General features: G+C 37.5%; 1 protein-coding gene across 1 annotated transcript; it reads right to left on the bottom strand.

Moving 5' to 3' along the window:
* Positions 1–2395: 2395 nt before the first annotated feature.
* On the bottom strand, positions 2396–12059 carry LOC115978085 (transcription factor MYB114-like). The gene is made up of 3 exons (XM_031100110.1): positions 11860–12059; positions 11396–11518; positions 2396–2525 (listed from the first exon to the last, which is right to left on the bottom strand). Exons 1-3 carry the CDS (start codon positions 11975–11977, stop codon positions 2476–2478), a joined length of 291 nt encoding a protein of 96 aa, XP_030955970.1. The 5' UTR covers positions 11978–12059; the 3' UTR covers positions 2396–2475.
* Positions 12060–12313: the final 254 nt, after the last annotated feature.

Genomic DNA, 12313 nt, shown 5'->3' on the forward strand with positions numbered 1-12313 from the left:
CTTGTCAGAAAAACGTCCCCGACAGATACTAAAACTACATATGAAATGTCTTTTTAGTTGCCACATAATGGATTAGAACAAAATAACTTCAAATATGTTTAGAGCCTAACTTATTCCTCCAAGTTTTGGATCATTTATGTTATGTTTTTAAAATTTTCATTAGTTTAATTGAAATATTTTTAATCACTTTAGTATAAAATTTGATAATTTTTATTGAAAATTAAACCTTTTAAGAATTTCACTATGAAAATGTAAAAATGAATTTTATTTTATGAAAGATCATCATCAAACATAATTTTGATTGAAAATACTAAGTTTTTTTTTTTTTTTGGGTTTATGTATATACATAACTTATCAAACAAAAAAGTGTGTATATATGTGTGGAGGGGAGTTGTCTTGATAAATATATTAATATCGCAACTTAGCCCCTAAACAAAAATTCCTGACTCCGCTCCTAATTGGCAATGAAAATAAGCCATGAGTATGAGTTTGAACTAGGGAAAAGAAACTGATTCAAGCCATAATAAATCATGATTGTATATGTGGAATTATTTAATAAAAATGATTTGTCACGTTAGTAAAATTATCACCTCATTTTTCTCCGTCAGACAATAAAACTAATGAAAAAAGATAGAGGGAAACAATGTATTTTAACCATTTTTATCCTTATAAGATTGGAAGGGATTTTAATGCGACTTTGTTTTTTAAATACTATCATAGATTTGGCTATGAAATGCCACGTATAAACTCAAAATGATGGTGTAAACTCAATAAAACTTTTGGCGCATTCCTCGGGGCAGAAAAATTGTGTGAAGCAATGTATAAGCTAAGGTTCTATGCAAAAGTTTATATGTAGAAGTTGGTCCATATTCTCATATCAACAGCTATGGTCATTCCAATAGACCACAATAAATAACAAGAGTAGAGTGTAGAAAAATTATAATCACGAACGAATTCAGTACAAGGTTCTCTCTTCTCTCTCTCTTTCTTTTTTTTTCTCTCACTTCCACACACACCCCACAGCAACCACCAAAAAAAAAAACCGGCAACCCCAGTCCCCACCACCAATACACACACCACCACCACCACCTCTAACACACAAAAACCCATGGTTACCGATCTACCCAAAGCATACTCAGCCACCGATCAACACAAAGCAAGGTTAGAACTCCACCACGCCGATTTACCACGCCCTCCACCACGCCGACCACGCCCTCTACCTCACCCCCACAACCACGGCAAAAACCCACCTCACCACCACAGCAACACCCCACCACCACGGCAACACCATAGGCACAGAAACCCACACAAAAAAAAAAAAAAAAAAAAAAAAAAAAAAAAAAAAAAAAAAAAAAAATCCACACAAAACCCACAAGCACTGAGCAAGCAAAGAGTTGAGAGAGAGGAGAGTTTCAGAGAGTTGAGAAGGGGAGGGGCTGGTGAACTTGAAGCTTTTAATTGGATTTGATTTTAGATGGAGAAGAAAGGTATGGGTGAGAGGGCTAGAGAGAGGAAGAGAGAAAGAAAGAAAAAAAGAGAGAAGAGAGAGACCTGTGAAACGGAGAAGACAAGAGAGAGAGTAAGAGAGAAAAAGAACAGATATTTTAATGAATGACATGACAGTTTCTTATTCGCTGGTGTTTTACGCCATAGCTTAACCGGACGCTTACTCTAAAGATAGACTTTAAACTGTCATAAACACCACCTCTAGTCCTTTTATTTCATAAATCTCCCCACATCCAATTAATTTGGACAATAATAACAAGGAAAAACACTGGATCAATAATAGTAAGAAAAACTATATAAAGACTATTATACTAGAGGCAGTGTTTGTTTTACACAGTAGTATGTTTTATACACACGTAATAAGGAAAAACACCGGATCAATAATAATAAGAAAAACTATATAAAGACTATTTTACTAGATGTTTGTTTTACACGGTAGTATGTTTTATACACACGTACATTGTAAAACAAGTTTTTTTTTTTTTTTTTTTTTTTTTTTTTTTTTTTCCTTATACGATTATTCCTATTCTGCATTGAGAAACTCCCAAAGGTCCATATCAAGAGGTGAGTCACCCCAATAATTCAGGACATCCTCATCTAGAGTGTCTCCCACCACTTTTGCCTCCGGTACTATTTCCTCCGCCCAAGAGGTTTCTTTGGGCGCTTCATTCAACCTGCCACATTGCGTACATGTGGCTCTCTCATCAAGTTCCCCGCAATTTGACAAGCTTTTCCACCAGTTAATCCTACTCTCCGATTGCATTGGTGTTTGAGATATGTCTCTGACATCTTCCTTTTTTTGAAAGCTTCCTACAATTGCAGATTTCCCACTTAACCAAGTAAAGTTTTTGGAGAAAGTCCTAGGTTTTGGTTTTATTACGTTCACTTTCACCATATCTTGGGGCTTTTCTTTCAGCTTGGTGATGTGTGAACTTCCCTTTTTGAGGAGGTGTGTATTCCAATAGTTTTTCACATCATTAGCTGTTCTTCCCGGAAGTCTACCTGCAATAAGTGACCATCTATACAAAAAAAGAAAAAAAAAAGTTCAAATAATTATTGATTAACTTGTAATCTGTTTACTAAAGAAGACCATGTTGTCATGCATAAACAATAAGGGAAAAAATTAGTGGCAAATGACTTCCAGGTTTTTAGCGAGGGAGGAGCTAGCTGTATTTAAACTAGAATCTCTTTACCATTTTTATTTTTTTTGGAGAATCATATTCTTCAGTATACTAAGACAATTTTAATGAATTCCTACTAATAATTACCACAATTATCAAATTTTATATTTAAACTAAAAATAAAAGAGAGTGAAAATTTATATTTTATATATTAAACAAGAGATCTCAACTCCAAGAAAATAACTAAGCATACCAAGATCCTGTCTTAAAATTGCAGACCAGGAAATTGCTTGAGTTTCAAGATACTGTCCAACTGTTTAAGGCATCTTCAGTGATAATAATGTCAACAACATAGTGTCATGGTTAGTGCAAAGAATGAAAAGAAAAAAATAATAGGAACTGGTAGAATACCAAGGCAAGAATTTGTGGAGTTAAACTTAGAGCATCCACAGCAACTGTGGCATAATTTATGCCATTTTGCCATACTAAATACCTATTTTATTATTTTACCACATCATTTTACAACATCCCATTTATTAGATATTTTATCATTCAACTCTATACATTAAAATAATATTTACTACACATTAAAATAATATAAACAACACAATAAAATAATATATCTAACACAATAAATAACAACCACAATATTACTGCCACCGCCACCACCACCACCATGGCAGCCATAATCCATTGCAAAACAAAAAACTAAAAACAACACCACCACAACCACCGTCATCAACAACCCACCACAAAAACCATTAAAACACACTTAACCAAACCCAGAAAACATAGCAACTCAAACCCAGAAAACACAACCAAAACCCACTAGCACCGGCAACCTAAACCCACGAAACTACTAGCACTGCCAACCCCAAGCCACGAATCCACTTGCACCGGCAACCAAAACCCACTAGCACCGACAACCCATGATTCCGATCTCACCTCAACGTCGATCCCCACGATCGTGACGAACACTCCGATCTCACCTAACATCGATTCCGATCTCACCTCAATATCGATGCCCACGACGATTCTGATCCTATGATCGTGACGAACACTCCGGCGGTGGACCTCGCCCTCACAAACCTCGCTTACTGCTCGCACGCAGATCTTCATGGCTTCGCCATCCCTAGCACCAAGCTCTACCTCGCCTCCATCGCTGATTCCTTTGTTCTTTCTGGGTTTGTGATGATTCCATTTCTGGGTTTTGTTTTGAACTGGGAATTGGATTTGAGGATTTTTTGGTTTGATTTTTGGATTTGAAGAAAGAATATTTTTGGGTTTGATTTGAGGAAAGAACACCGGTTGGGAGAGAGAGACAGATTGTGAGGAGAGGAAAGAACACCGGTTGGGGAGAAAAAAAATCAATTAAAGAAGTGAGAGGAGAGAGAAAAGCCGAATAAAAAAATAATAAATTTTATACCACATTTCGTCCGTACGGTGGTAAATTTGTGATGCTACTGTTCAATGTTGCATAATTTATAAAATTTGGAACATCTGATAAATGAGGTTTTTTAGTGTTTAATGTGGCAAACGTGCCAAATATTTGACATTTGGCACATTTACCACATCTAGTGTGGATGCTCTTAGCAAACCAAGTCCAAGAAGTCTACTTGAGGCCGTATAAGCTCGACAAAGATGATAGATCTCATGGTGTAGATGTAAAAGTTTAGGAAAAGGCTACATGTAGACCTATTTACTTAAATAACCATTGAGGAAGTCATTCTTTATATCCATTTGAAAGCATAGCCGATGTCAAAAGGTAACCATTTCGATTAGTGTGAGCACATAGAGGAGATGAGAAACAAGAGCAAATGTCTATTCATAATCCCATTTTTCTGTATGAACCATTTAACTGGAATATATAGCTAAAAAAACCATCAAAATGAGTCTTGATTTTTTTTTTTTTTTTTTTTTTAATGCCTATTGACGTCCAAAAGCATATTTCCGTAGAGCTACATCAACCAAACAATATGTATGAGTCTTTCCAAGTGCATTGAACTCCTTTTTCATTGCTCGTGGTTATGATTAATTTGGAGAAGGTAATCTATTTATTGTGTGAACATCAATGTTGTGGGGCCAGAGAACTTGTGACCCCGGCCCACTTTACGTTAGGGCCCAAGGCCCGAGCCGGGGATGGACATTACCGAGGACATATAACGAAAGTTCAAATGGCCTAGAGATATAGCCAAGGACGATTCTGTCCTTGGCATCTCAAAGCACTCCTAGAAAAAATGGCGAGTACGGTATAGGAGTGGTTCAAGGAATAGCTAAACACCTCTGCATTGATGGGGAAAGGGCCCCTGAACAGTGTCGCGACAAAAGACAGGGGAAAGGCTGCCATTACAGCAATTAAGTACTCTGCGCCTGACAGAGCAATGTTTTTCAACTTTTACAATCACCCCCAACCACTTTGGGTATGGGCTGATAAGACAAGTATCAGCCCTAGAAAACTGAACCTACACGTGGACGTTGGAGGGAGAGTGAAGGCTAGTATAAAAGGAGAAGGAAGTAATCCAGAAAGTGGTTGGGAAAAAAGGCCAAGAACCAGAACCTCCCAAGCCGTGCCGAGCAGAAAGACTTCTTGGACGAGCATGGTTCACCTCTGTGTGATTACCATAAACACCATGACTAACCACTGTCCGGTGACCAAGGCCTAACTTTTTAGCCCACTCTTTACAAATTTTATTGTTTGGGCCTTTAACGTACGAACCCAATACCAGTTTGGGATCATTACAAATTGAGTCCTTACAATTGCCGCCGTCTGTGGGAAGGCTTGTGCATTGGCACAGGCGGTGGTAGGATCAAGCCACTGTCAAATAAGGGTCTGCGAAAACCCCTCCATCATTTCCAGCAGCCTGCCGTTGTTGCTCTAATATAAAAGTTTCACAAAGGGCTACCCTTCGAAGTGACAGTAGCACGGGCAGTTCTAGGGGCTTCTAACATCAAGTCAGTGCCCCACACCTTTTTCAAGGGGCTAATCCTTGAGTCATTAAAGAAAAATATAAGTTTTGGACAGAACTAAGGTATTGCATGGTCCTCGGACTCAAACCTGTGGGGAAACCAACTACTTTAAGAAAAAAACTATAAGTTTTGGACAGAACCAAGGTATTGCATGGTCCTCAGACTCAAACCTATGGGGAAACTAACTACTTTAAGCAAAAACTATAAGTTTTGGACAGAACCAAGGTATTGCATGGTCCTCGGACTCAAACCTGTGGGGAAACAAACTACTTTAAGCAAAAACTATAAGTTTTGGACAGAACCAAGGTATTGCATGGTCCTCGGACTCAAACCTGTGGGGAAACCAACTACTTTAAGCAAAAACTATAAGTTTTGGACAGAACCAAGGTATTGCATGGTTCTCGGACTCAAACTTGTGGGGAAACCAACTACTTTAAGAAACTATAAGTTTTGGACAGAACCAAGGTATTGCATGGTCCTCGGACTCAAACCTATGGGGAAACCAACTACTTAAAGAAAAATCTAAGTTTTGGACAGAACCAAGGTATTGCATGATCCTCGGACTCAAACCTATAGGGGCTATGAATATTGTCAGGAACGTGGCAGAGCATCCTAGTGCTCAGCGACCCTCTCGGATGGTTCATTTTAGGTTACCCATCCTCGGGTGATCAACCCACATGCAATACAAAGCATTCAGCTGTTATTTCGGTCAGTCTTATATGGCTAACCTACTTCAAGTCGGCATTATTGTGCCCATCAGTTTTAATAAGTTCAAAGCGATAGCTCTTTGGTAACAAAGGTTTCGGCCCTAAGTATTGTTCAAAAGAAAAGGATACCAACACATCCATTCACAAAATAATTATGGAAGAAATTAAAAAACACACAAAATGAGACAAAGTCATCTTTTATTAGACAAAGAAGTAGTACAGCGTACAATAAGGAGCTTAAACAAGCCCATACCAGAAGCTAAATACAGAAGCAAAAAGAAAAAGAATATAGGGAAACAATAAATCCTTCAAAATTTTGCCCTAACAGTAACTAAGTGCGTTAGGATGGCACCAGTGATGGAAGAGAAGAAGAAGCAGAGGCACCTGGGTGGCACCAGTGATGGAAGAGAAGAAGAAGCGGAGGCACCTAAGTGGCCCTAGTGATGGAAGAGAGGAAGAAGCAGTTGAGCCTAACCCCCGTACCAGCTCTGACTGCAATCAAGTAGGTATCATATTAACAGCGCTTAAGAGAGAGCGGATGGAACCGACGATGAGAAACCTCAGTGCTGTAGCACCAAAAATCTGATGTGACCTCCACCTGTTTCGAATTTTGATTGAAGGAAGAAGAGGCTCATTTCTTGCCTTGTCAAGAGGAAGAAGTGTCTTGAGTCTTTGTCTCCCTTGCTCTGACCGGGCCATCTTGAGTCTCAGGGAAACTCAATGCTTCTGGAGAGGGTGTAGGCCCTTTGCCCTCATCCTAGACTTGATCATATCACTCCCTAGGGCTCAGTCACACTGGTAATAGGGGCTAGGGGCACAACTGGAAAGTTAGGGATTTGGAAGGTTTAAAGGGCCTACGAATAAAGGAAATGACCTCCCACCGCACTTCTTATATGGGGGGCGAGCTTGGTGGCATTTACTCTATACAAATCTTTAAGAAGAGCTACAAACGAGATAAGTCCCACCCAACTCCCAACGCCGTCTTCAACCGTTGGATTTGCGTCACCTCGTAAAGGGAACTTATTAAAGATGCACATCGTGCACTGAAACGGCAAGAACGCAGCGTGAGTAAAGCTAAGGGAATGTCTCCTAATCAGGAGCATGTCCTAAGCAAATGAAGAAGCACTAGCATTGATGAAGGACGAGGCTTAGCAAGCCATGACATAGGCCCGACGTCACCAAAACCCTCATCTCCGTCCGAAGGGCCGGACAGCAGGATTTTGAGAGGCTATTGTGGGGCCAGAGAACTTGTGACCCTAGCCCACTTTACGTTAGGGCCCAAGGCCCGAGCCGAGGAGGGACATTGCCGAGGACGGACATTGCCGAGGACATACAACGAAAGTTCAAATGGCCTAGAGATATAGCCGAGGACAACTCTGTCCTCAGCATCTCAAAGCACTCCTAGAAAAAATGGCGAGTATGGTATAGGAGTGGTTCAAGGAATAGCTAAACACCTCTACATTGATGGGGAAAGGGGTCTTGAACAGTGTGGCGACAAAAGACAAGGGAAAGGCTGTCATTACCACAATTAAGTACTCTGCACCTGATAAAGCAATGTTTTTCAGCTTTTATAACTACCCCCAACCACTTTGGGTATGGGCTGATAAGATAAGTATCAGCCCTAGAAAGCTGAGCCTACACGTGGACGTTGGAGGGAGGGTGAAGGCTAGTATAAAAGGTGAAGGAAGCAATCTAGAAAGTGGCTGGAAAAAAAGGCCAAGAACCAGAGCCTCTCAGGCCGTGCCAAGGAGAAAGACTTCTTAGACAAGCACGGTTCACCTCTATGCAATTACCATAAACACCATGACTAACCACTGTTCGGTGACCAAGGCCTAGCCTTTTAACCCGCTCTCTACAAATTTTATTGTTTGGGTTTTTAACATACGAACCCAATACCAATTTGGGATCGTTACAAATTGAGTCCTTACAAATGTGTATCAACCCGCCTTCAAAAAGTTGTAGCAAATGATGTAGAAAGGATGAGAGTTGTAACGATATCTAAAATGTGTTCTTGACTTGACTATTCTGTCCTAATGTTTTAGGACATGAGGATTAAGAAGGATACCAGATTGTTCGAGGCCATTAAGGGAGGCATCTTTCTTATATTAACCGTTTTAGCTATATAATGATAAATGTCAAGGAACTCATAGGACTATTAATTAAAAAAAATATTCATGTATGGAGAGAGAATTTTATTTATTTATTTTATAGCAGGGGAATTCGTCAAGATCAAATGGCAAAATAACATGATCCCCTACGGTAGTTTTGTTGTTCTTCGGCCTATGTTAATATTGTTTGAGTTAACTTTTGTTGTTATTTGGAATATTTTATAGTTCAAGGGGCCGAGTTTAATTTTTTTAAGGCTCAAATTCTAAATCAACCTTAAATATATAAGTTTTTATTTTATTTTATTTTATTTTTTTCTAAACCTTAGTATGCGTTTGGACAGGGCCGGCTGAAGCTATAGGCGATTAAGGCAACCGCCTAAGGCCCCAACTTCTAAGAGGGCCCCAAATAGTAATATAATATATTATATAATATTAATTTCTCTTTTTTTTTTTTTTTTTTTAAATGGCCCCATTTCTCACTCTGAACCTAACATGAAGGCCAAAAAAAAAAAAAAAAAAAAAAAAAAAAAGGGAAGCCCGTGAAGATTTGAAGGCTAATCCCACTCCATCAAAAAATAAAAAAAAAAGGCCTGTGAACTGACGTGAAGGCTAATCCCAATAGCCGTTTCTCACACTGAACTGACATTAAAGCTAATCCCAATTCCCATCATCTGAAAAAAATAAAAATAAATAAAAAAAGGGCCGTTTCTCACACTGAAGTGACACTATTCCCATCCCCAAATCTTTTGCTTGCAGAAGAAAAGATTGCAAAAGGCAGAAATCTTTAGCTTATAGGCAAAACCGCAGAAAGAAGAAACAGATAAGAAAAGGCAGAAAAAAGAAAGAAGAAAAAAAAAAACTCTCACTCTTTGACTCTCTCTCCATCTTGATTCTAAAAAAAAAACACTGTTTTTAGTTAACTTACTCATCAATCGATATTAGCAATAGACTTGGTGTGTTCACAGAGCTTCATTTTAGGTTCTTTTCTGCTTTCTCTTCCTTTGCCTCTTTCGTCTACTTCAGCTACTGGGTGTCTAAGTTTTTTTTTTTAATTTTTTTGAAGAGGAGCTGCTGGGTTTTACTCTTTCTTTTTGGCTTTAGATCTTCTTCAGCTGATGGGTGTCTGAGTTTTTTTTTTTTTTTTTTTTTTTTTGAAGAGGAGCTGCTGGGTTTTACTCTTTCTTTTTGGCTTTAGATCTTCTTCAGCTGATGGGTGTCTGAGTTTTTTTTTCTTTTTTTGAAGAGGAGCGGCTGGGTTTTACAGGAGCTGCTGGGTTTTTGCTCTTTCTTTTTTGCTACAGATTTCTCTAGAAGCCTAGCTATCTATGGAATGGTCCAGATGACCCCTTAAAGATGTAAAGTATTGTTTTGCTTTAGCTTTTGGCTTTACACGTTTTGTTTTATTCTTCTTTTTGGCTTTACACGTTTTTTTTTTATTTTAAGAAATCAGGTATTGTTTTGCTTTTGCTTTTGGCTTTACACGTTTTGTTCTATTCTTCTTTTTGGCTTTATACCTTTTTTAATTTTTTTTTTTTAAGAAATCAGATTTAGTGGGATGGAACCATGAGGGATAGTGAGCTCTAGGCTTGTCTTAGTTTTAGTGTGGATCAAGTTGGGTCTTACACATTTTGTTAGTGGATTGGTCTTAGTAGATTCAATCTTTTGCTAAAAAAAAGGTTTAATGCTACACAAAAAAAAGAGTATTGATAAGTGATAACAAAATTATAAATTAAGAATAATTTACTTTGTATTAATATTAATTTTTTTTTTTTTTTTGTGCAGGTTTAAATTGTAAAGTGATCATATTAAGTAGAGTGCAATTGTGCTTTTGATAAACCAGGTTCTATTGTTTATACATTAAATTTATATTATTCTAGTTAAATTGTTATTTTTTTTATTATAGATTTGTTTTCATTTATTCATAAATATTTTTTAATTACAAATGTCTACTAGAAAATATCCATCTGGATATGAAAAACTAAAAAAAAAAAAAGACAAAGAGAAGAATTAATTGAATCTCAAAAAGGAGTTATGGACAAATTTATTACTAGTAAAAAACAAAATTTTGTAGAAAATTTGAGTGAAGGTTTCATAAATGAACAAGAAATTCATCAAAAAGAGTTGGAAGATAATGAAAATATACAACAAAATGATAATAACGAATGTAGTCATGATAATGTTCAAACATTATTAAATTAAATTAAATTAAATTAGTAATTTTGCCTCTCAAAAAGAAAGAAAAATAAATTTTAATTGAAAAAATATATGAATTTATAATTAAATTAAATAAAAGGCCCCATTTAAAGTATTCGCCTAGGGCCCCCAAATTCATTGAGCCGGCCCTACGTTTGGATACCACTTAACTTGCTGAAAATGAAAAACAATAAAAAATAATTTCCGATTATTGTTCACAATCACAAAATATTGTTCATTTGATTTAATGCATTGTTCATGTCCCATGAACAATACAAGAGATGCTGGCCAAAAAATAAATAAATAAATAAATAAATAAAAAGAAAAAAGAAAAGAAGCCAGACCCAGACGCGTGAATCCAAAACGCAAAACAAATGGACACTTCCAAGGCCTCCTTGGACCAATACTTGGCTCTGTCCCCATCTCTAAGATAAGAAAAAACACTAAAGTTAAATGTAACAGACATCATCACCAACTAGAGAAATCCAAAATTTAAATCCTCCTCTTCTAGTGTATCTTTTTTTTTAAGCATCACCATTAATAATTATAGTTGTTGTCCGCATGGTTATGATGACATCTTTTCACTTCCTTCTTCTCCCACAAAGAGCTCTAAAGAAAACTTGAAAGACAGAGAGAGCTTGGAATTAGTTGTCCTAGTTTTCACCCAAATTTTAAATTAATTAATCTTTGGTTCTTTAATGGTTTCCGTATCTTCAGTAAGCTGCAGTAGTCTTAACTAATGACATTCTGTGTTTGGAGTTATTATTATTTGCTAGCGAGACTTGCCTGTTACCTAGCAGCTTATGGAGCCTGAGCATAAGATCAACTTCGTCTGCGGCGAAGTTTCCTCTCTTGATATTTGGCTTCAGGTAGTTCAACCACCTCAGTCTGCAGCTTTTCCTACATCTATTTAAGCCTGCAAAATGCATGAAACATATTTATTGAAAAAATAAGAAGCTCAGCCAATACTGCATTATTTATTTAAAACATAGCCTAGTTTTTCTTTAAATTACTCAAGAGATCCTTTTTAATCATGATTTTCGCAACAACTCTGATATAGCATATTCTGAGTTGCTGCTTCTTATCATTTTTACATAAACCACCACAATAAACTGCATTAATCTTGTAATAAAAGTTGTGTTCACAGATTTTGTCAGAGACTAAAAAAAAAGACAGAGGAGACATAAACAAAGGAACTTGGTTTGCCAAAGAAAAAAGAGAAATCAATCGCACTCACTCTAGATTCTAAAATAATACCTGCACTGACAGGAACCAGGTGCCATTTTCCTTCACCGTACTTCTGAATGCACTGCTTAAGTAGAATATCTTCCTCCTCAGTCCATGCACCTTTTCTCACACCAAAAGAGCCCTCCATGTTAAACGTTTCCTCCCAACTGGAGGTAGAAAAGGCACGTTTGTAAAGTGGCACTCTTCTTTTAGTAAAAAGCGTAATTAAGTTCACGTGGGGGTTGCACTTACTTTCTTTTTCGGGTATACGCTTTACTCTGGTCAGTTATGTAGCCCTTTATATCTATGCGGTAGACAGCACAGTAAGCAGGGTTCCTACATTTAAAAATTTTACTGACGTTGGCGTGCGTCCCCGATAATCACAACTTTCATATGTGTTCCAGGCTTCGCCACGAGGTGAGTCGTGGGGGCAGTTGTGGAGCGACATGTGATGGGGTTGGAAACTCAGGTTAAACATTATATA

Source organism: Quercus lobata, chromosome 2 (assembly GCF_001633185.2).
Source record: "Quercus lobata isolate SW786 chromosome 2, ValleyOak3.0 Primary Assembly, whole genome shotgun sequence".
Classification (NCBI taxonomy): domain Eukaryota; kingdom Viridiplantae; phylum Streptophyta; class Magnoliopsida; order Fagales; family Fagaceae; genus Quercus; species Quercus lobata.

Excerpts from the sequence above, each read along its gene's own strand:
- LOC115978085 (XM_031100110.1), bottom strand. The coding sequence starts at position 11,977 with ATGGAGGGCTCTTTTGGTGTGAGAAAAGGTGCATGGACTGAGGAGGAA. Across the intron at positions 11,519-11,859 it reads CCTGGTTCCTGTCAGTGCAG|GCTTAAATAGATGTAGGAAA; the intron begins GTATTATTTTAG and ends TGCATTTTGCAG. Across the intron at positions 2,526-11,395 it reads CAGGCTCCATAAGCTGCTAG|ATGGTCACTTATTGCAGGTA; the intron begins GTAACAGGCAAG and ends TTTTTTGTATAG.